Source organism: Engystomops pustulosus, chromosome 1 (assembly GCF_040894005.1).
Source record: "Engystomops pustulosus chromosome 1, aEngPut4.maternal, whole genome shotgun sequence".
Taxonomy (NCBI): Eukaryota; Metazoa; Chordata; class Amphibia; order Anura; family Leptodactylidae; genus Engystomops; species Engystomops pustulosus.
The window spans coordinates 160,712,304-160,734,797 of record NC_092411.1 but is presented as its reverse complement, the minus strand read 5'-3'; the positions used below and the strand labels follow the sequence as shown (position 1 = coordinate 160,734,797).

The following is a 22,494-nucleotide window of genomic DNA, read 5'->3' as shown; positions in this document are numbered from 1 at the left end:
GGGGGAAGCACACACACCACCGGGAGGGGGCACTTCTCCCAGCAGTTCCCATAGCTACCTGATGCGGCCACTGAGCTCCCAGGCACGCTACTGAGAGCCCACAGGAGCAGCAAAGGAGAAGGGAATGCGTAACCCGGACCCAAGGCTTAAGAAACACAAAGCCTATTCTAACGTTTGGTAACTATAACTAACTAAGTGTGTGTAGATAAGAGGCCCAGCCCTAAAAACATAGTCCTAAATAGTTAAAATCCTAAATAGTTAAAACATAGCCCTAAATAGTTAAAATCTAACATGGAAGCCCTGATTTGTTTAACAACAAGTCATTTGGGACCAACTCTATATTAAATGTTCAAAAACTATCTATCTATCTATACCCCAAAGGGAAAATATATCTGTATTATTATAAAAATTATATATCAAATGTAAAATGTGCTCCCAAATATATCGATATTGTGTGTATCTGGTAGAATAATTACCAAATATTCACTCTAGTCTTGAGTACATAATAATTTTAAGTGCAATATTAAAGTGCTAATGTGTGCAATTCCTTCACCAAATATTATATAACATGTGAATACATCAATATATAAAAAAGTTATTATTACATTGTGATAATGTGCAAACATGATACAATCATGATAAAAATTACAGAATAAAGTGCAAAACATAGTGCAACAAATAAACAAGAGACGACACAGAAGACATGAGATACTCTTGATAAACACAAGTAAAATATAATGACATATATATTAATTAAATACTATATATCTCATAATATATACAAACGATACACAATAGCTGCTGCTATGCAGAATCCTATGCAGAAAAATAGACAAATGCAAAACATGAGCTGGGTGGCCTAAGTGTACAAAGTTTCACATGACAGAATAAAGGCACTAGGCTCACCTTGAATGCTCAGCAGCACATGTCATCAAAACACACTATCCGTCTTCCTTGAGCATGACGTGTGTTCATTAGTTTTGTCTCGGGCGAGAAGCGTCAGGGTGCTCATCCAGAAAGAAGACACTTCGTGTCTTTAAAGAGTGGAGAGGATAGGTGAATATAAGCAGGGTAAGATAGGACTTATGGATGTCAAGAATGGGGTCAAGATGACAATGTCACTCTCCCTGGTACACCCTAAGTCCAACTTCTCTGATACCCTGAAAACCTAACCTCGGAGTCGTGGTCCTAATTAGCCACAACCCCGACAGGAACCTATCCCTGGCTGGATAGCCCTATCAAACAAGCCTACACAACTGGAGTGGTTCCAGTAAAGGAATCAAGGAGAATAAGCGTATGGTATGCAGTTATGGACAGTATTTCGTCCTATAGACATTTAGTACACGTCATAGGGATCAAGGCAACCAAATCTCGACAGGACCTGTTTCACCCTTCCTGGGCTCATCAGGGGAAAATGCGGTGCGCCAAAAAGTGTCCTTATTAAGAACAACCATACAACATTGTTTCGATCAAAGTAACAAATGGGTGGTGTGATAAATTTATAATGTAAATATTGAATAGTCCTACCTTTACTCTAGGTGAGAGACACAGGGGTAGATAATCCCTATTGTAAAAAAGAGAGGAGTTTACAAATGGTAGATTTCATACGTTGAAAAATGTATAGGGGCCCAAAGTTGAGCAAAGAGCGCCCAAATTATAGGTGCGGACTAATGGTCAGGTTGGGGCTGTGGGGGCCCAGTTGCAGCGTCCCCATGCACGGCCTTGCAGGACCAGTGGGTCTGTGTGTGAGGTTCCACTGCACAGATTAAATAGCGCGCCCTGCACCGTACAACCACGCCCCCGGCGCTCCGCCCCGTCACATGATGGGCGGGGCCGGGCGTGCGCATGCGTGTGTGAGCACAGGCCCTACGTGCCCGGTCGCCCTCACCTCCGAATCCATCCGTGCGCATAATCTGTTGCACGGGGAATCGGCCGGCGCGCGCGACCCGCGCCTGCGCAGAAACACAAACAAAGACCGCTCGGGGTCTGCCAAGGATGCCAGGTTTCCGGCGGAGAGAATGTCCCCGGGGGGGTGGAGAAGAGCAGGGAAATGGATAAAATAATTGATGCGCCAATTTGTCCCTAGGGACAAGAAAATAGTGGATCAGGTATGCATAAAGGTGAATGTCTGACCCAAATGACTGAAGTGAACTAACAACGAGATTTAGGCCAATGTGTCCCCGGTGGTAGGAACTAGTGAAGTGAATGCATCTAAAGCTGTCCAATTGAAAAGGATACTACAGGATGCTACAGTAATAAAATGAACTTAATGAGAGGATAAGTAATAGTATACGGGTGGTGTAGGCTTAAAATGGGGACTAGAGGAAACAAGCAAAACTTAACTGCTCATTCAACCCTCTTGGGGCTTCGGTTTTAAGTCTGAAGATCCAGCGTGTCTCCTTCTGTCTGAGGATGCGATCCCAGTCCCCCCCTCTTTCTGGCGGTTTCACCAAATCTATGCCAACAAAGGAGAGCCCCTGTATGCTCCCTCCATGTTGATCATGTATGTGTCTTGAGAGAGGTTTGTCCCTGTTATACCTAATATCACCTAAGTGATCCCCAACACGATGTTGGAATTCCCTGAATGTCTTACCCACGTACTGTTTACCACACCCACATGTGGCTAGGTAGATAACCCCGAGGGATTTACAGTTTATATATTGTCTAATGGTGTATGTGGTCCCTGTAGCAGAACTACTAAAGGTTTTGGTTTTCTTTATAACCTTACAGGCCACACACCCACTGCATCGGTAGCATCCCACTACATCCTGCTTAAGCCATGTCCCCGTTCATTCTTGGTGGAACTCAAGGACATCCTAGGATCAGCACTAAATTATCAACTTATTAGTAGAGATGAATATGACTTCTTACTACCCAAGCACACCAGACTGGCCACTTTCTACGGTCTCCCCAAATTACACAAAGGGACAAACCCCCTTAAAGGAAGACCCATTGGGGCAGATTTACTTACCCGGTCCATTCGCGATCCAGCGGCACGTTCTCTGCGCTGGATTCGGGTCTGGCCGGGATTTATTAAGGTAGTTCCTCCGCCGTCCACCAGGTGGCACTGCTGCACTGAAAAGCATCGGAACGTGCTGGAGTTCACCGGCTCGGGCTGAGTGAAGGTAAGTGCAAGCTCCGCTACAGATTTTTTGATTTAAATGCGGCGGTTTTTCCGAATCCGTCGGGTTTTCGTTCGGCCACGCCCCCTCGATTTCTGTCGCGTGCATGCCAGCGCCGATGCGCCACAATCCGATCGCGTGCGCCAAAATCCCGGGGCAATTCAGGGGAAATCGGCGCAAATCGGAAATATTCGGGTAACACGACGGGAAAACGCGAATCGGGCCCTTAGTAAATGACCCCCATTGTCTCAGGGGTTGGGTCCCTATGTCAGAATGTCGGCATTTATATAGATAAGATCTTAGCCCCTTTTGTGTTAGCACTCCCCTCATACATTAGGGACACCACGGACCTACTTAAAAGACTTGATGGACTCTCAATAGGCCCCAACACCTACCTGACAAGCATTGATGTGGAGTCCCTCTATTCGTCGATCCCACGCAACTTGGGTCTTCAGGCAGTAGACTTCTAGTTGAACACCCGAAGCAGACAGTGTAGAGCACATAATCAGTTTATACTGCGCTTATTAGAATTTTCGCTCACACACAATTGCTTCACTTTTGACGGCACTGTGTACCACCAGCTCAGGGGCACCGCGATGGGTAGCTCCTTTGCACCCACCTACGCAAACTTGTTCCTGGGCTGGTGGGAGCACAGTGTCGTCTTCAGTGACGAATCCGGCCCCCGATGCATCGGTATGGCGAGTCTTTGGGCTCCCTATATCGATGATATCTTTATCACATGGGAGGGCTCGGAGGAGCAGTTTCTGACACTCATGGGTGACCTTAACCAAAACAACTTGGGTCTTAGGTTTACGCATGAAATTCACACAGCGACTATACCATTTCTCGACGTGTTTATCCAGAAATGACCTAACGGGGAACTGGATACCACAGTGTACAGAAAACCCACCTCCACCAATTCCTTCTTAAGCTGGGACTCATTTCATCCACCGGCCCTTCAGAAAGGCATTCCGTATGGACAATACCTTAGGATGCGCAGAAACTGCTCATCCATTTGTGAGTTCAGACGCCAAGCCAAAGATCTTAGATCCCGTTTTCGAGCCTGCGGTTATCCAGACCACATCCTCCGCTCAGCATATAAACGAGCGTTAGGCTCCAATAGAGTTGGCACCTATGATAGTGGTGCACAAATTGTAAGACAGATTCTCAACAAGCATTGGCACATACTCAAAATGGACACAGGACCATCCCACAATCACCTTCAGAAGGGGGCAGAATATCAGGGACAGATTAGTCCATAGCCACTTCAGCAGACCTAAACAAACGGGGACATGGCTTAAGCAGGATGTAGTGGGATGCTACCGATGCAGTGGGTGTGTGGCCTGTAAGGTTATAAAGAAAACCAAAACCTTTAGTAGTTCTGCTACAGGGACCACATACACCATTAGAAAATATATAAACTGTAAATCCCTCGGGGTTATCTACCTAGCCACATGTGGGTGTGGTAAACAGTACGTGGGTAAGACATTCAGGGAATTCCGACATCGTGTTGGGGATCACTTAGGTGATATTAGGCATAATAGGGACAAACCTCTCTCAAGACGCATACATGATCAACATGGAGGGAGCATACAGGGACTCTCCTTTGTTGGCATAGATTTGGTGAAACCGCCAGAAAGAGGGGGGGACTGGGATCGCATCCTCAGACAGAAGGAGACACGCTGGATCTTCAGAATTAAAACCGAAGCCCCAAGAGGGTTGAATGAGCAGTTAAGTTTTGCTTGTTTCCTCTAGCCCCCATTTTAAGCCTACACCACCCGTATACTATTACTCATCCTCTCATTAAGTTCATTTTATTACTGTAGCATCCTGTAGTATCCTTTTCAATTAGACAGCTTTAGATGCATTCACTTCACTAGTTCCTACCACCGGGGACACATTGGCCTAAATCTCGTTGTTAGTTCACTTCAGTCATTTGGGTCAGACATTCACCTTTATGCATACCTGATCCACTATTTTCTTGTCCCTAGGGACACTCTCTCCGCCGAAACCTGGCATCTTTGGCAGACCCTGAGCGGTCTTTGTTTGTGTTTCTGCGCATGCGCGGGTCGCGCGCCGGCCGCTTCCCCGTGCGACAGATTATGCGCACAGATGGATTCGGAGGTGAGGGCGACCAAGCACGGGCACACACGCATGCGCACGCCCGGCCCCGCCCTCGGTCTCCCTCGTGACCCTTCACGACCGGCCGATCATGTGACGGGGCGGAGCGCCGGGGGCGTGGTTGTACGGTGCAGGGCGCGCTATTTAATCTGTGCAGTGGAACCTCACACACAGACCCACTGGTCCTGCAAGGCCGTGCATGGGGACACTGCAACTGGGCCCCCACAGCCCCAACCTGACCATTAGTCCGCACCTATAATTTAGACCAAGGTAAGAACATAGCATTTGGGTGCTCTTTGCTCAACTTTGGGCCCCTATACATTCTTCGACGTATGAAATCTACCATTTGTAAACTCCTCCCTTTTTCACAATAGGGATTATCTACCCCTGTGTCTCTCACCTAGAGTAAAGGTAGGACTATTCAATATTTACATTATAAATTTATCACACCACCCATTTGTTACTTTGATCGAAACAATGTTGTATGGTTGTTCTTACTAGGGACACTTTTTGGCGCACCGCATTTTCCCCTGATGAGCCCAGGAAGGGTGAAACAGGTCCTGTCGGGATTTGGTTGCCTTGATCCCTATGACGTGTACTAAATGTCTATAGGACGAAATACTGTCCATAACTGCATACCAGACGCTTATTCTCCTTGATTCCTTTACTGGAACCACTCCGGTTGTGTAGGCTTGTTTGATAGGGCTATCCAGCCAGGGATAGGTTCCTGTCGGGGTTGTGGCTAATTAGGACCACGACTCCGAGGTTAGGTTTTCAGGGTATCAGAGAAGTTGGACTTAGGGTGTACCAGGGAGAGTGACATTGTCATCTTGACCCCATTCTTGACATCCATAAGTCCTATCTTACCCTGCTTATATTCACCTATCCTCTCCACTCTTTAAAGACACGAAGTGTCTTCTTTCTGGATGAGCACCCTGATGCTTCTCGCCCGAGACAAAACTAATGAACACACGTCGTGCTCAAGGAAGACGGATAGTGTGTTTTGATGACATGTACTGCTGAGCATTCAAGGTGAGCCTAGTGCCTCTATTCTGTCATGTGAAACTTTGTACACTTAGACAAATGCAAAACATGAGCTGGGTGGCCTATTTTTCTCCTAGATGGGGTTCATGCACTAAGGATTTTGCATAGCAGCAGCTATTGTGTATCTTACTACGTTTGTATATATTATGAGATTTTCAGTAAAAGCTAAGTTTTAGATCACTTCTTTGTATGTATTTTTTTGCCTCAAGGATATTAAGTGATCACGGGTCATTATTTTTTATTGACCACGTCTTTTGGATTATTTTAAATACTATATACAACAAGTGATAAGTACCGGGTAGTATACAGTTAAAATTTAGAAGATTTTCTCCAAATTCGTTTTTTTAACTAAGTAAAATTAGGAAAAAATAGAAAAGCCATATAAATGAGGTATTTCCGTAATCATGGCAACCCATAGAATAAAAATATCTTATCAGAAGTTGTGGAACTTTTTGTCATTTAATTTTCCACACAAAATGAATGTATTGTTCAAAAATATTACAATTTGTAGACCACACCTTCATTTTGTTTTAATCCCTATAAAACACCTAAAGGGTTAACAAACTTTATAAAAGTGCATTTTCATACGTTAAGGGGTGTAGTTTCCATTATGGGGTAGCTACCATTCTTGCTATTACTTAGGCTTCTCAGACTCAATTGAAAGTTAAGCAGGTCCCTCTAAATACAGGTCTTGGCAATTTTCCCAAAAAATTTGAAAAATAACACCAAACTCTAAGCCTCATAACATTCTTTTAAAATACATGGAATCTTAAAAAACCATGCCAATATAAAGCAGACATTTAGTTAATGTAAGTTATGAATTAAAGTAGGTGCTATTTGGAAATTGAAAACTAAGAATTTTTCAAAATTTTTGCCAAATGTCCGTTTTTTTCATAACTTAACACAAAAGATATCGTCAAAATTTTTAAACTAATTTGAAGTACAATATGTCACGACAAAACATTCTGCTAGGTAGTATTTTTATTCGGTATCTCTGGTATACAATGCGTTTCGGAGTCTAATATGACTCCTTTATCAAGTGGATAGATACTGCAGGGAATGATAGGGAACTAAAACAGCAATAACATTGAGTAACCTTGTAAAGTAAGGGGTTAAAATGATCTTTATTGTGTTAACGTAACTAGGGGGTTGAAATGTGAGAATTTTCTTTTGTGGGGAAAAAAACCTTTAACCCCTTTTCGCACCTTGACGTGATTCTACGTTGTAGGATGCGGGTCGTTCCCGCACCTTGACGTAGAAGCACGTCATGGCGATAGCCGGGATCCCGCAGTAACATTTGGGATCGCGATAGTCGTGATCCCGGCTGTTCAACCCTATAGACGCCGCGGTCATAGTAATGATCTATGGCGTCTATGGTGCATCAGCGCAACGATGGGCACAGAGGTGCGATCGTTACCATGGCAACACTGAGTTCCGATAAGGACCCCAGGGCTGCCTACAGTAGAGCTGCACTGTGCACGATCTAATAGTGAAGCTGTCAGCCTATGCAGAATGCATAGGCAGACTGTAATATGCTGCAATACATTAGTATTGCAGTATATTACAATGAACAAGTGATCAAATGATCACTTGTTCATGTTCTAGCCTGGGACAAAATAAAACGTAAAAAAAAAAAGTTTAAAAATAAAAGTGAAATAAAAAAAAAAATATTAAAAAGGAATAAAAGTCCCCTGAAGTCCCGTCCCATGCAATAATCAAATATAACATTAAAAAAGTGAAAATCACCAAAAAAAAACACCACATATTGGGTATCAAAGTGTCCATAACAACCCTTCCAATAAAATAAAATTGCCACTAAACCCATACAGTGAACGCCGTAAAAAAAACCCACAAAAACAACCTCACAAAAATTATTAAATTTTCACATTTTGACCACATAAAAAGTGCATAAAAAGTGATCAAAAGGTTAAATTTACTCCAACGCGATACAAAGAAAAAGTACAGCTTGTCCCGCTAAAAAAGCTCTAAACCAGCTCTGTAAACAAAAAAATATAAATGTTCTGCCCATTGTTACTTGGCGATGCAAAAACAAGAATGAGTTCTATATTCTGCAGAACAAGTTACCCATAAAAAAGCCATATAAAAAATGGGGTATCCCAGTAATAGTGATGACCAAAAGAATAAAGATAACACATTATTTTTATGGTACGGTGAACGTCTGGGGAAAAAAATGCTAAAAACCATAAAGAAGAATTAATGATTTTATTAACCACCACCAAGAAAGCGTTAATAAAATCTGATTATTAGCTATTGAACCCCCTGTAAATGATGTACCTGAAAAGTGGATCTCATCCACAAAAAAATAATCCTCCGTATGTCCAAATTACAAAAAAAATAAACATTTTAAAACACATTGTAAAATGTGACATTGCAGATCAGCTCTGAATGGGGCTCCTTCCCTTCTATGCCCGGCCGTGTGCCGATACAGCAGTATTTTGTGGAGTTTTTCATCATTAAATACTTTGTAACGGTTTAATTTTTGGCCAAAATTACTATATTGTCTAAAAAAAATTACAGCTTGTAAATTACACCTTCATTTTGTTTTAACCCCTGTGTAGCATCTAAAGGGTTAACACACTTCTTAAAGTAAATTTTTTTACACATTGAGGGGTGTAGCTTCTAAAATGGCTTGATTTATGGGGTTTTACTGTTATTTAGGCCTCTCAAAGTCACTTAGACCTGAGCAGGTGCCTCTAAATAAGGGTTTTGGTGATTTTCATAAAAATGAGAAAAATTCCACCCACAATTCTGTACCTCTTAACAACCTAAAAAAGAGAGAGGATGCATAAAACCCTGTGCCGATATATAAAGCAGACATTTGGGAAATGTTAGTTATAAAGTTACTTGGGCGCTATGACTATCTGCCTGAAAATTTTGAACTTTGAAAAAGGAATAATTTTTAGACCTTTTTGCCAAATTTCAATTTTTTTCATGACTAAACACAAAATATATCATTAAAATGTTTCTATTACTTTGAAGTACAATGTGTGACGGTAAAACAATCTCACAATCCCCTGGATATGTTAAAGCGTCACAAAGTTAGAACCTCCTATAATGACACAGGGCAAATTTTAAAAATCAGGCCTAAAGGTCTAAAATGGCATAGACACAAAGGGGTTAAGAGCCTGGGTTGTTCATCCAGGTAAAAAACCTAATCATGTGGAAGGCCTATCTTTCCTGCTGTTTTTTATGTTGTCAGGGTGGCATAAGTAATTCTGTATACCTTTTTTTGCCAAAGAAAGGATGCAATTATCCCCTTTTAGTCAAAATTATTTTGGGATATCTATTGGTTTGTAAAGTGTAAAGAATTTGAGGTAAGATGATAATTTTAGTCAGATTAATTCTCCCAAACCAGGGTATCGGGAGGGTATTCTATTTTTAAAATTTTTCTTCTACTTTTGTAAATAGAGGGATTTATACTCAGCTCCCCGTCCCCTTAACCTGTGCAGTAATGTTAGTTTGGTATTTCTTGGCATTTTGAAGAAGTCAAAGTTTTTTAAAATTTCAAATTAGCCTGAGGTGCTCTTCAAAGCACCTCTCAGCTCTGCCTGAATGTAATTTACGTACGCCCTGCCCTGCATTGGCCCACCAACGATGCGTACACAGCTTTCAGAGAGCTGGTGACATGACTGGCTCACTGAATGAGTAATTACATTACTTGGGCAGCTGACTGTGCAAGGAATGGAATCATCTTGCATTTGCGAGATTTGCAGAGAGACAATTACATCACTGGCTTTCTGAGTACTGCATAGACAGCGGCGGCGGGCCAATGCAGGTGCGGGGGCGAACTTAAACTACAGAGAACCTGAAGCTAATTTGGATATTTTAAAAATGTTGTTTTCTTCTAAATACTGCCATTATATCTATCTAACATTACTGCACAGGGGGATGGGACAGGGAGGTGAGTACTTATCATCTACAATTAGTCCTTTCATTTTTCTCCTGGATAGGTAATGTGTGGGAAATCGTGAGTCACAACAGAGTCTTTAATTTTGTCCATTCTGCGTCATGAACACTTATACCTTTATAATTTAATAGTTTGGACTGTGGCTTTAAGTATATTCTTGGGATCAGCAAGAATTAATAAAATATTGTTAGCATATGCTGCTTGCTTCCAAATGAAAATTATGTAAAGAATTGATTGACTCCTTTATTGTCCTTAATTAACCCCTTAACGCTGAAGCCACTTTTCACCTTCCTGACACGGACCATTTTTTAAAATCTGACATGTGTCTATTTAAGTGGTTATAACTTTGGAACGCTTTAACATATCCAGTTGATTTTGAGATTGTTTTTTCGTGACACATTGTACTTCATGCTGGTTGAGAAATTTAATAAATATATTTAGTATTTATTTATGAAATAAATGGAAATTTGGCAAAAATTTTGAAAAAAACAATGTTTTCCAAATTCAAAATTTTCTACTTTTTGGAAAGTTGGTTATATCACTAAAATAACTTGATAACTAACATTTTCCATATGTCTGCTTTAACTTGGCATCATTTTTCAAACATCTTTTCCTTTATTTTGGATGTTAGGAGGCTTATAACTTTAGGTGCAATTTTTCAGATTTTCACGAAAATCATCAAAACCTACTTTTGGAGGGTCAATTTAGTTAGAAGTGACTTTATAAGGCCCACATGACAGAAACCCCCCACAAATGACACCATTTTAGAAACTACACCCCTCAAAATATTCAAAAAACCTTTGGGAATTTTGTTAACCCTTTGAGCGTTTCATGAGCGTGAAAGATAAATGAAAGTGAAATTAGAGAAATGTAATTTTATCTTACTATAGATTCATTGAACACTAAAATTTGCACCTTCACAATGGGTTAAAAAGGAAAATGCATTTTACAATGTTGAGGGCAATTCCTCTTGAGTATGCCAATACCCATTTTGTCACTGTACCCTGCTGTATGGGCACAGGGGGGCACATGGAATGGAAAGAGCGTTGTTTCGTTTTTGCAGGGTAAATATGGCTGAAAAAGTTTACATGTGTCAGGATGCATTTGGAGAGCCATAGTGGTACCAAAACAGAGGAAAGCCCCAACATGAGACACCATTTTGGAAAGTACACCCCTTGGAGAGTTTAGCAACGTGTAATTTGTGTATTTTCCCCAACAGGTGTTTGATTCAATTAGGCCCCAAAAGGGAAAAAAGGTGAAAATTTTCTCAAAAAAGTCACTTTTACCCCAAATTTTTGTAAGCCACAAGGGATAAAAGATGAAACAACCCCATAAATGTGTAAAACTATTTCTCCTAAGCACAGAACTGCACCACTTTTGCATATAAAGTGTTGTATCGGTGCAAAGTAGGGCTCAGAAGGGAAAGAGGGGCTTTGGCCTTTTAGAAGCCAGATTTGACAATCATCCTTTACATGTGTCAGGATGCATTTGGAGAGCCCTAGTGGTACCAAAACAGAGGGGAACCCAAACAAGTGTCACCATTTTGGAAAGTTCACCCTTTGGAGAATTCAGAAAGGTGTAATATGTGTATTTACCCCTACAGGTGTTTGCTTCAATTAGGTCCCTAAAAGGAAAAAGGTGAACATTTTCCCAAAAAAGTCACTTTTACGGCTAATTTTTGTATCCCATAAGGCATTAAAGATGAAACAACCCCAAAAAATGTGTACTAGCATTTCTCCCGAGTATAAAATTGCCCCACACATGCAAATAAAATGTTGTATGGGTTGCGTAGCTCAGAAGGGAAAGAGGGGTGTTGGCCTTTTAGAAGCCAAATTTGACAGACATCCTTTACATATGTCAGGATGCATTTAGAGAGCCGTAGTGGTACCAAAACAGAGGGGAACCCCAACAAGTATCACCATTTTGGAAAGCACACCCCTTAGAGAATTTAGCAAGGTGTAATATGTGTATTTGTCCGTAAAGGTGTTTGATTTAATTAGGACTTAAACATTTGAACATTTTCTACACATTTGAACATTTTCTTATAAAGGTCATTTTACTCCTAATTTTATATAGCCACAAGGGATAAAAAAATGTAATAACCCCTCAAAATGTGTGAACCTATTTCTCTCGAGTGTAGAAGTACCCCACATGTGTATACAAAATGTTGTATGGGCGCACAGTAAAAGGAAAGGGGAATGTTTGCCTTTTAGAAGCCAAATTTGACAGAAATGTTTGACATGCATTTGGAGAACCCTAGTGGTATAAAACAGATAAGAATCCGAAAAGTGACCCTAATCTTTGAATGCACACCCCTTAGAGAATTTTGCAATTTGTAATATATGTATTTGCCCCTACAGGTGAATGATCCAATTAGGCCCGAATCATTAAAAAGGTGAAAATTTTCCTATAAATGTCACTTTACCCCTAATTTATGTAAGCCACAAGGGATAATATATTAAATAACCCCAAAAAAGGTGTAAAACTATTTCTCCCGAGTGTAGAAGTACCCCACATGTGCATATAAAATGCTTTATGGGCGCACAGTAGAGGAAAAGAGGGATGTTTGTCTTTTAGAGGCCAAATTTGTAAGAAATCCTTCACATGTGTCAGGATACATTTGGAGAGACGTAGTGGTACCAAAACAGAGGAAAACCCGAAAAGTGACCCTAATTGTTGAATGTACACCCCTTGGGGAATATAGCAAGGTGTAATATGTGGTGTAGTGTAATACACGTGGTGAAATGAGCATTTTGAACATATAGGTGGTTTCCAAATATGATGTGCAATGGAGTCCAAGATGGAAATTGCAATTATTTCTGGAAAGTTCAGTGCCCGTTATGTGGCGCCCCTTATGAGATAATCGAGGGGTATAGGGAGCAACGGGACCTAACAGTTGTTACAATTATTCATTTTACCGAAATTAATTCACAATAGGTTGGGCGTGAATTGTGAATGTCTAGTGTATAAGGAGGTAGAATATACCAGGGGACCAACTAAACTTTTGTCACTCTGGAGGTGTCGCAGGTCTCTTAGTAGTATGTAGTGTCCATCCTAACTCCTCTTTTGGAACAGACTCTTTATTGAGTCCTACCATTAGAAGCAGCAGAATTCACCGGGAAAATGCTGTCCTGGCAAAACACAGGAACATCTAAACCAGAGGTACTGGGGCCCCGTCCTTCTTGTCCCAATATTAGTTTCCTAATATCTTCCTCTTGGAAACAGAGAAATGATACGGCAGGACATGCACATTGGAACAGCACGTAAGAGTTGTACAGCGTAATCTGTACAATGTGCATGGCCAGCACTTTTGTACCATATCTTGGTTTTTCGTAGGGAAATTATCGCCAAGTGTTGCTCTTATTCACCCTAGCGATGCCCATTGTGACGAATATTGCTGCTTTTGGCTGGACCATATCGACCAGCAAATAGCGGCAAACATGGACAGAGGGGGGCAACAAAACCCCTCTGGACCGCAAGGCAAAATTGGTGGCTGTCAGGAACAGCCGCCACCCTGCCCCGATCACCGTGTCTATAGACATGGTGACCGGTATTACTGACGTCATAAGTAAATTCGCTGCTATCGGCTCGTCTGAATTGATGAGCCAGTAGCAGCGATAATAAACTGGGGGTGTGTGGGGGTGACGTAACCCTTCTGGTCCATGGGGCAGGATGGATGGCTGTCAGGAACAGCCGCCGTCTTACCCCGATCAGTGAACAGCCGCCGTCTTACCCTGACCGATGTTGGAAAGTCACTACCCGCCGCACCGTTCTATAACAACGCTCGTTGGGAATAGGCTATACAATCTTTATTTATTTTTTAAGCAATTTAGACAAATAAGGGCTTATTTTTTGCGAGACGAGATGCACTGTAAAAAAAACCTTAATTTTAGTGGGTTTTTAGCTTATTGAAGAAATGTTATTAACTTTTTACGTGTGGAGGAAAATAAAATCATCAATTCTTGTTTTGGATTTTTAGCATTTTTTGGGGGGGTTGTTCACTGTAGCATAACAATAATATATTATCTTTATTCTACGGATCACTACGATTACGGTGATACCTCATTTATATAGTTTTATTTATATTTGTCCAATTTTATTGAAGGAAAACTAGAATAGAAAAAATTGCATTTGTTTTAGTATTGCCATTTTTATAGTGGCATAATTATAGTATTTTTTGGTTTACGGAGCTGGTTGTAAGCTTATTTTTTGCGTGACAAGTTGCTCTTTTTATCGGTATCATTTTGGTGCTTGTAACTTTTTCGGATCACTTTTTAGAACATTTTTTGTAAAGCAATTTGATAAAAAGTTTTAATTTTTGGCAAGTTTTTGGTTTTTTTTTTTTACCACGTTCACCGAGCGGGTCCAATTATGATTAGGATTTATTGTACAGATTGTTACGGACGCGGCGATACCAAATAAGTGGTTTTTTTTCGTGATTTAGTGTTTTTTATACTTTATTACTTGTGTAAAGGGAAATGTGGTGTTTGGGGGGACTTTCACTTTCTTTTATTATTTATTTTTACTGTAAAAAACCTTTATTTATTTTTCCTTTTTTTACAGTTAATGACATCTAAGCTTGAACAAGTGATCTTCTGATCACTTGTTCAAGCTTTTTTACAGGTTACACAGTGCAATACAGATGTATTGCACTGTGTAATGTAGGACACTGAGCATGCTGCGCATGCCCAGTGTCTTACAGCCGGGTCCTGCCAGGAGGCACGGACCCGGCACCGAGAGGAGGATCGCGCAGCCCCGGGCACCGGCAGTCCCGGGGCTGCGATCGGAGGAGCGGACCCCCCCGGTAAGCGCCGCGGGGGGGTCCGATTCGCATTTAAATAACTTTAAATGCCTCTGACACGCCGCGGTCAGCGCGACCGCGGCGTGTTAGGGGTTAACACCCGCGATCGGAGAAATCTCCGATCGCGGGTGTTAGAGGCGGGTGTCAGCTATAACATATAGCCGACAACCGCAGCTTCTGTCCCCGGCTCCGTTCAGGAGCCGGGGCCAGAAGCTTGACGTAATAGTACTGCATTTTGCGGGAACGCACCTCCCGCGATGCAGTACTATTACGTCAAATGTCGGGAAGGGGTTAAGGGATGAAATACCATTAGAGGTGTCTAATAATGGATACAGGGGGGTATTGAAATCTCCACCTATGAAGATATAACCTTCAGCAAAGATATTGATGAATCTGCTGGTGGCGGAGCTCCAGTCTCCTTCTACTTCATATGACATGGCCAGAGCCGGAAGTCCTGTATACTTTCTATGACACAAAAATATGAACAGTTTACAAAGAGATCCACTATCCTTCATAGACAATAGACTTACCACTATCCACTTACCACTATAAAGTTCATTTTAGACTGGATGAGTTAATTGTGCTTTGATGGCATATGTGTGGCATTTATAAAATAATTACACAGGTACACAGAGAGAGGTACAGAAGAAGGAAATCTTAACTTTAGGATGATATCGGATGAGAAGTAAGAAGAATGTTGAACAGCAACAAGAGTGTAAATAACAGTGTGTATATGAAAGAAATTAAGTATTGAAGTATGAGACACAAACAGTTGAGGCTGTGGGATGGAAAACTGTGTTTTTTCTGACAGTTTTCTTCTTAATCACATCAAGCCCCAGGCACTGCAGTAATGAGTTCAGCAACCACTGACCTTGGCAGTATAAGGCATGTGAAAGCTTTGCCAATGATTGGTTGCATGCTGTATATAGGCATATCACTATTGTATATTTGTTTATAAACACCAGTAACAAAGATAAGTCATGTTCAATTATAATGCTGGTCATTTTATCACACCTGGGCTATAAATGTTTTTTAAAAAGCTAGTTATGCAAAAACTATACTTACCGTATATACTCGAGTATAAGCCGACCCGAGTATAAGCCGAGACCCCTAATTTTACCACAAAAAAATGGGAAAACCTATTGACTCGAGTATAAGCCGAGGGTGTAGTATACAGCCAGCTAGCCCCCTGTAGTATACAGCCTGTCCCAAGTAGTATACAATCAGCCTGCCCCCATGAGGTATACAGCCTGCCCCCATGAAGTATACAGCCTGCCCCCATGAAGTATACAGCCTGCCCCCATGAAGTATACAGCCTGCCCCCATGAAGTATACAGCCTGCCCCCATGAAGTATACAGCCTGCTCCCATGAAGTATACAGCCTGCCCCCATGAAGTATACAGCCTGCTCCCATGAAGTATACAGCCTGCCCCCATGAAGTATACAGCCTGCTCCCATGAAGTATACAGCCTGCCCCCATGAAGTATACAGCCTGCTCCCATGAAGTATACAGCCTGCCCCCATGAAGTATACAGCCTGCTCCCATGAAGTATACAGCCTGCCCCCATGAAGTATACAGCCTGCCCCCATGAAGTATACAGCCTGCCAGCCTGCCCCCATGAAGTATACAGCCTGCCCCCACAGGGTATACAGCCTGCCCCCACGAAGTATACAGCCTGCCCCCACGAAGTATACAGCCTGCCCCCACGAAGTATACAGCCTGCCCCCAGTATAATAAAAAAATAAACTTAATACTCACCCTCCGACGATACTCACCTTTGATTTGAAGTGGCGGCTCCCGGTCCTCGGCGGCGGCTCCTGGTCCTCGGCGGCAGCTCCCGATCCTCTGCGGCGGCTTCTCTCTTCGATCTTGACGTGCCGGCAGTCGCGTCCATGCGACTTGCCAGCGGGCGCACAGTGCGATGCGGCGGTGTCGCCGCTGATGACGTCATCAGCGGCGACACCGCTACATCATATTGTGCGCCCGCCGGCAAGTCGCATAGACGCGACTGCCGGCACGTCAAGATCGAAGAGAGAAGCCGCCGCAGAGGATCGGGAGCTGCCGCCGAGGACCGGGAGCCGCCGCCGAGGACCGGGAGCCGGATGGTGAGTATTAATTTTTTTTTTTTTTATTACCTCATGTTTTTTTTTTATTAACTCGTGTATAAGCCGAGATTAGGTTTTTCAGCACATTTTTTGTGCTGAAAAACTCGGCTTATACACGAGTATATACGGTAGTCTATAAAATAATAGGTCTCAGTGTCTTGATATGAATGTTTTCTAGGACTCATGAGCAAGACCTTGGTGGAGAACAAACAAATCAACTTGGGAACTGTGATGGTAAGTTTAATGGAGTGCAATGTCTAGTCTGCTTTTACACCATTGAAAACTAAACTACTTTTGTAATAGTCATAGCTGCAAGAATAATATTTATGTTGATTATATGCATGGCAATATAATATGGCCGCTAGTGTCCTGCTGACCAACAACTCTGCCATTCTATCTGCACCCTACATTTGGGTAGCAGGGGCACCAATTTACTTAATTTGATGCTGCGGTTTAAACAATAAAGTTGTGTAAACACAGGTGTTACATCTGATGCTTTCAAGTAATAGTTGTAGTTTCCATGCCTTATACATTTATATCATTGTGCATAAGTTGTCTGTACCACGGTGGAAAAGAGCCATTTTAAATAAATGACATACAAATGCTTGTTTGTTGTCTTAAGTAATATTTAACTCTTGCCCTCTAACAGGTTTATTCACACAAGGCTTCACAGAGCAGAGAGGTATTGAAGTATCTATCAACATGCTGGTTGTTTCCACTGTGGCAGCATTCATTGTGGGCGCAGTGCTGTCTGGTCTAGGGGTGTGCCTATTAAGCTCTCAACAAAGCAGGAAGCTTAAGTGTAGACGAAAAGAGAAGAATAGTGGCCTCATACTGGACAATTCTGTTAAAAGTGTTAGTAGAAGTAGAGACCATGGTCACTCAGATCGGGGACTTGCCTTTACATCTTTAAAACAACATGACTGGAACCCTGGCAACAGTAAGGATAACAGTGGTATTCCCCCAACTCCAGAACAGACACCTGAACAACAGAAGAGAATCATTGATTCCCAAGAATACATTAATTACTCTTTACGAAATTCAAAGGCCAGCTTATTGCACCAAGACATGCATCTGTCCTCTTCTAATTTACCAATGGAGAGTCAATATGAATCCCAAGATGCCCACTTTTTCAGCCCCAATAAAGAGGATTGTCATTATGCACCTTTAAATAAAGAAGATTCCCACTATTTACCTCTTAAAGAAGATGAATTACAATATTTATCACATGAACAAACTGTACGAGTTATAAATCATCATGGAGAAGAGACCTGTTGTTACATATCATCTCATGTGAAAGAGTCTTGCACTCCACCTGAACCAGTAGAAGAGAATCATTATTTACCTCAAAGGAGGGGCAGCTCAAACTTCCTGTCCAAATGTATCCAAGAATATTTAACTCCGTATGGAGAAAAAATGCAGCATCACTCATCACTAGGACCTGACCCACATTGTATGCAAGCAGAATTACCCTGCCTTTGCGCTGGCAGAAAGCATAGACGTGTAATTTCTGCTTCTAGTGACAGTTTTTGTCAAAGATCTTACCGAGGCAGTACTCCACAGTTATCCTCACATCTGAAGAGAGAGACGGCTTTTAATTATGAAGAAAACTGGCGAAGGCCAACTGATAAAATGTATATTTATCCTCGAACATCCCAAAGCTTAACTCCTGGATCAGACTTCAAGTTAATGTTACAATTTGGAATGCCACATACATCCAAATCTCAGTAATTTAATCTAAAACTACAATTTAATTTTGCTCAAAGAACAAGAAGTAATGGTAAAGTTAAAATGAGTGTTAAAACTTTCTTTCAAACCCAAGTCTCCAGTTCCTGTTCTCTTGAAGTTGCTTGATAAAATTCCCACACCTTGGCCTTTTTTTTTGTTTTTTTTAACAAACATCTATATTATTGGGAAGCTTCTGTTCCCTCAGCAGCCAAGCACAATATGTACAGATGAATATTTTATTAACAAGTTTTTTAAAGTAGTATGTTATGAGTAGTGAAAAAAAACATTATGCATGAATGTGTGAACTAGGAATGGGGTTGATATCTGTTTATAAGTAATTGGAAAGCTTAAAAGTGGTTGGTCCACAAAAAAAAAAACTTGTCAACTAATAAATTTATAATCACTGGGATCCAAATCATGGGATATATGCCATCTGTGTTCCTATGTTGCCTGCATATACAAAGCAATTGTCATTCCTGTGCAGTACCACTCCATCTACAACCCATGGGACTGACGTGTTCAGGTAACTTGGTAAGCTCCATACATTTGTATAGCTGATAAATGTTTTTAGTAAGCCAACCCCTTTAATGAGCATTACCCTACACAGCTGTCAGGTGAGTAATTTTCAGATCAATCAAAGGAGAAAAAAAACAAATGCATGGTCATCTCATATTCTAGCTGCACTACTGAAAATATAAGCCAAGATTTTTTCATCCTATGGTAAAATAAAAGATGTCTTAGCCTTGTTCATTTTTGGAAAATAGGTTGAGGAGCTCATTTTTATTAGAGCCTTCTGACTTTCACCAGAAAGCATATACAGAAGAAAGAAAGAAACAGGAGAAATACGAGATAGGTTCTTTGGCTTTGTTTTTAACTTGAATTTTATTTAATTCAGAACAGGTATATTTTATCATTGTATCTCCGACAAAAAAATTAATTTTGTCCCAGTAATAATTGGATTTTCAAGATTTTGTGCTGCCATTGGTCCAAGGATTATCAATAAAACTTCATTAAACACCTTAAAGGGCACCTACCACCACGATTCTACCTATAAAGGTAGAACGGGTGGTAGGTGGATGTAAGGGACGTGAGGATAGCTCTTTTTAGAGCTGATCCTCACGTTCCCGCTAACTTTTAATAAACGTTATTCCCTTAATATTTAAATTTTTTGCTATGCGGCTACTGGGGCGTGGAATAGCCGGGCATGAGGCTACACAGCGCGGCTACTCCATGCCCCAGTAGCCACGTTACTCCTCCTACCCTGTTGTGTACGGCGCACAGCTGCGAGGAGCTGTGGCTGCTCAGCCACGGGCCTGCGTTCTGCGCATGCGCAGGGAATAAAGTTTATTAAAAGTTAGCGGGGACGTGAGGATTAGCTCTAAAAAGAGCTATCCTCACGTCCCTTACATCCACCTACCACCCGTTCTACCTTTATACGTAGAATCGTGGTGGTAGGTGCCCTTTAACCCCTTAACGCTCTGCGCCGTAGCTCTACGGCGCAGAGGTATAAGGGATGTATGAAGAGGGCTCACGGGCTGAGTCCTCTTCATACAGAGGTGGGGGTTTTTGAATTTTGCACAAAACCCCCACCGCTAATAACCGCGGTCGGTGCTTGCACCGATCGCGGCTATTAACCCTCTAAACGCCGCCCGCAAAGTCGCGGGCGGCGTTTAAAAGACGGCGGCGCGCGGGCGCCGCCATCTTTTTTCCGATCGCCACGCCCCCGAACGTCATCGGGGGGCGGCGATCGGTTACCATGGTAGCCTCGGGTCTTCTCTTGACACGAGGCTACATGGTTTATGCAGGTTCGTTACAATGAGCCAGTGGCTCATTGTAATGTAAGACCTGCAAAAACGCCATATATTGCAATACTGTAGTATTGCAGTATATGGTAGGAGCGATCTGATCATCTAGGGTTATTGTACCCTAGATGGTCTAAAAAATAGTGAAAAAAAAAAGTTTAAAAAATAAAAAAAATTAATAAAATATTAAAAGTTCAAATCACCCCCCTTTCCCTAGAACGGATATAAAACATAACAAACAGTAAAAATCACAGACATATTAGGTATCGCCGCGTCCCAAAATGCCCGATCTATCAAAATATTAAAACGGTTACCTCCGAGGCGGGAAATGGCGCCCAAATGTCCGAAATGCGACTTTTACACCTTTTTACATAACATAAAAAATGAAATAAAAAATGATCAAAATGTCGCACAGACCTCAAAATGGTAGCAATGAAAACGTCGCCTCATTTCGCAAAAAATGACCCCTCACACATTTCCGTGCGCCAAAGTATGAAAAAGTTATTAGCGTCAGAAGATGGCAAAAAATTTTTTTTCTTTTTTGTACACATTCGTTTAATTTTTGAAAATGTATTAAAACACAATAAAACCTATATAAATTTGGTATCACCGCGATCGCACCGAACCAAAGAATAAAGTAGGCGTGTTATTTGGAGCGAAGAGTGAAAGTCGTAAAAACTGAGCCCACAAGAACGTGACGCACGTGCGGTTTTTTTTAAATTTTTCCACATTTGGAATTTTTTTTCAGCTTCGCAGTACACGGCATGTTAAAATAAATAACATTACGGGAAAGTAAAATATGTTACGCACAAAATAAGCCCTCACACAGGTCTGTACACGTAAAAATGAAAAAGTTATGGATTTTTGAAGTTGGAGAGCGAGAAATGAGCCGGAAAACCCTCCGTCCTTAAGGGGTTAAAGCTGATCATTGCAACCTTGGACTAAAGTAAAGCTTTCAGAGAGCTTCACCAGGGGTCAGTGGGTAGAGAGGTGAGTCTGTAGCTTGGGGTCATCTGTAAGTCAGGTGTTCTTAAAGGAAATCTATTATTTGCTTTTATGCATAGAGAATGATGTAGCTACACTGATGCAGAAACATATCTTGATTAATTTCTGAAATGAGTGGTTTTGCTGAAAAAAAACTATTATAAAATTACGATAATGAGACTCTCTCACTCCTGTGGCTTCCCCGGCACTTCTCCTCTTACCATAACTATGCACTGCTTCAGAGAATGCTGTATTCACTGTGTTGTCCCTGAGCAGCAGAAGTATCAATGACTGTACCATCCCCAGCTGCTGTGTATGAGTCAACCAGTGTGCACTCAGCTTTCCCAAGGTCCTGAATTTTATAATTTTTTGGGCAAAACCACTCGGATCAGGGATTAAACAAGATATGTTTCTGCATCAGTGTAGCTACAGCATTCTCAAGGTGTATGATTAACAATGCATAAAAACAAATGGTAGATTTCCTTTAAGTTGGGGACCATCTGTAGCAGATGTCTATGTCAAATATTGAGCCACTCACTTATAGAGAAGAGTTTTATTTCTTAACGAGAGCCCGTCCTCCTTTTCACAAAAGACAGGTTACAAAGGCCTATTAGAGAAAGCAGAAAGGCATATTTGCAGCTGTAAGCATTTGCATTACATTAATTTTTTGTTATAACTTACCTTCTGCCCTGACAGAATCCTCTGTGTAGTCCCAGAGGTTGGGCTTTGGCTTGGATGCATTTCAAAAAACAACATGTGACTTGCAATGCAGCTGTAATGGGATTCTGTAACCTGTCTTTAGTGAAAATGAGGTTCCGGGTGACAGGTTCTCTTTAAATCTTAATTAGCATCAACAGG

The 22,494-nt window shown here is 41.6% G+C and overlaps 1 protein-coding gene across 5 annotated transcripts in view; it reads left to right on the top strand.

The window, feature by feature from the left end:
* The window catches only part of SEMA6B (semaphorin 6B), a 205,010-nt gene extending 185,419 nt beyond the window's left edge, over nt 1-19,591 (top strand). For all 5 annotated transcript variants that reach the window (XM_072113425.1, XM_072113412.1, XM_072113419.1 and 2 more), the window contains 2 exons: nt 17,301-17,356; nt 17,772-19,591. In XM_072113425.1, the coding sequence (XP_071969526.1) occupies nt 17,301-17,356; nt 17,772-18,853 (1,138 nt within the window). In that variant the 3' untranslated portion in view covers nt 18,854-19,591. The remainder of the gene's footprint in view (nt 1-17,300; nt 17,357-17,771) is intronic.
* Nucleotides 19,592-22,494: the final 2,903 nt, after the last annotated feature.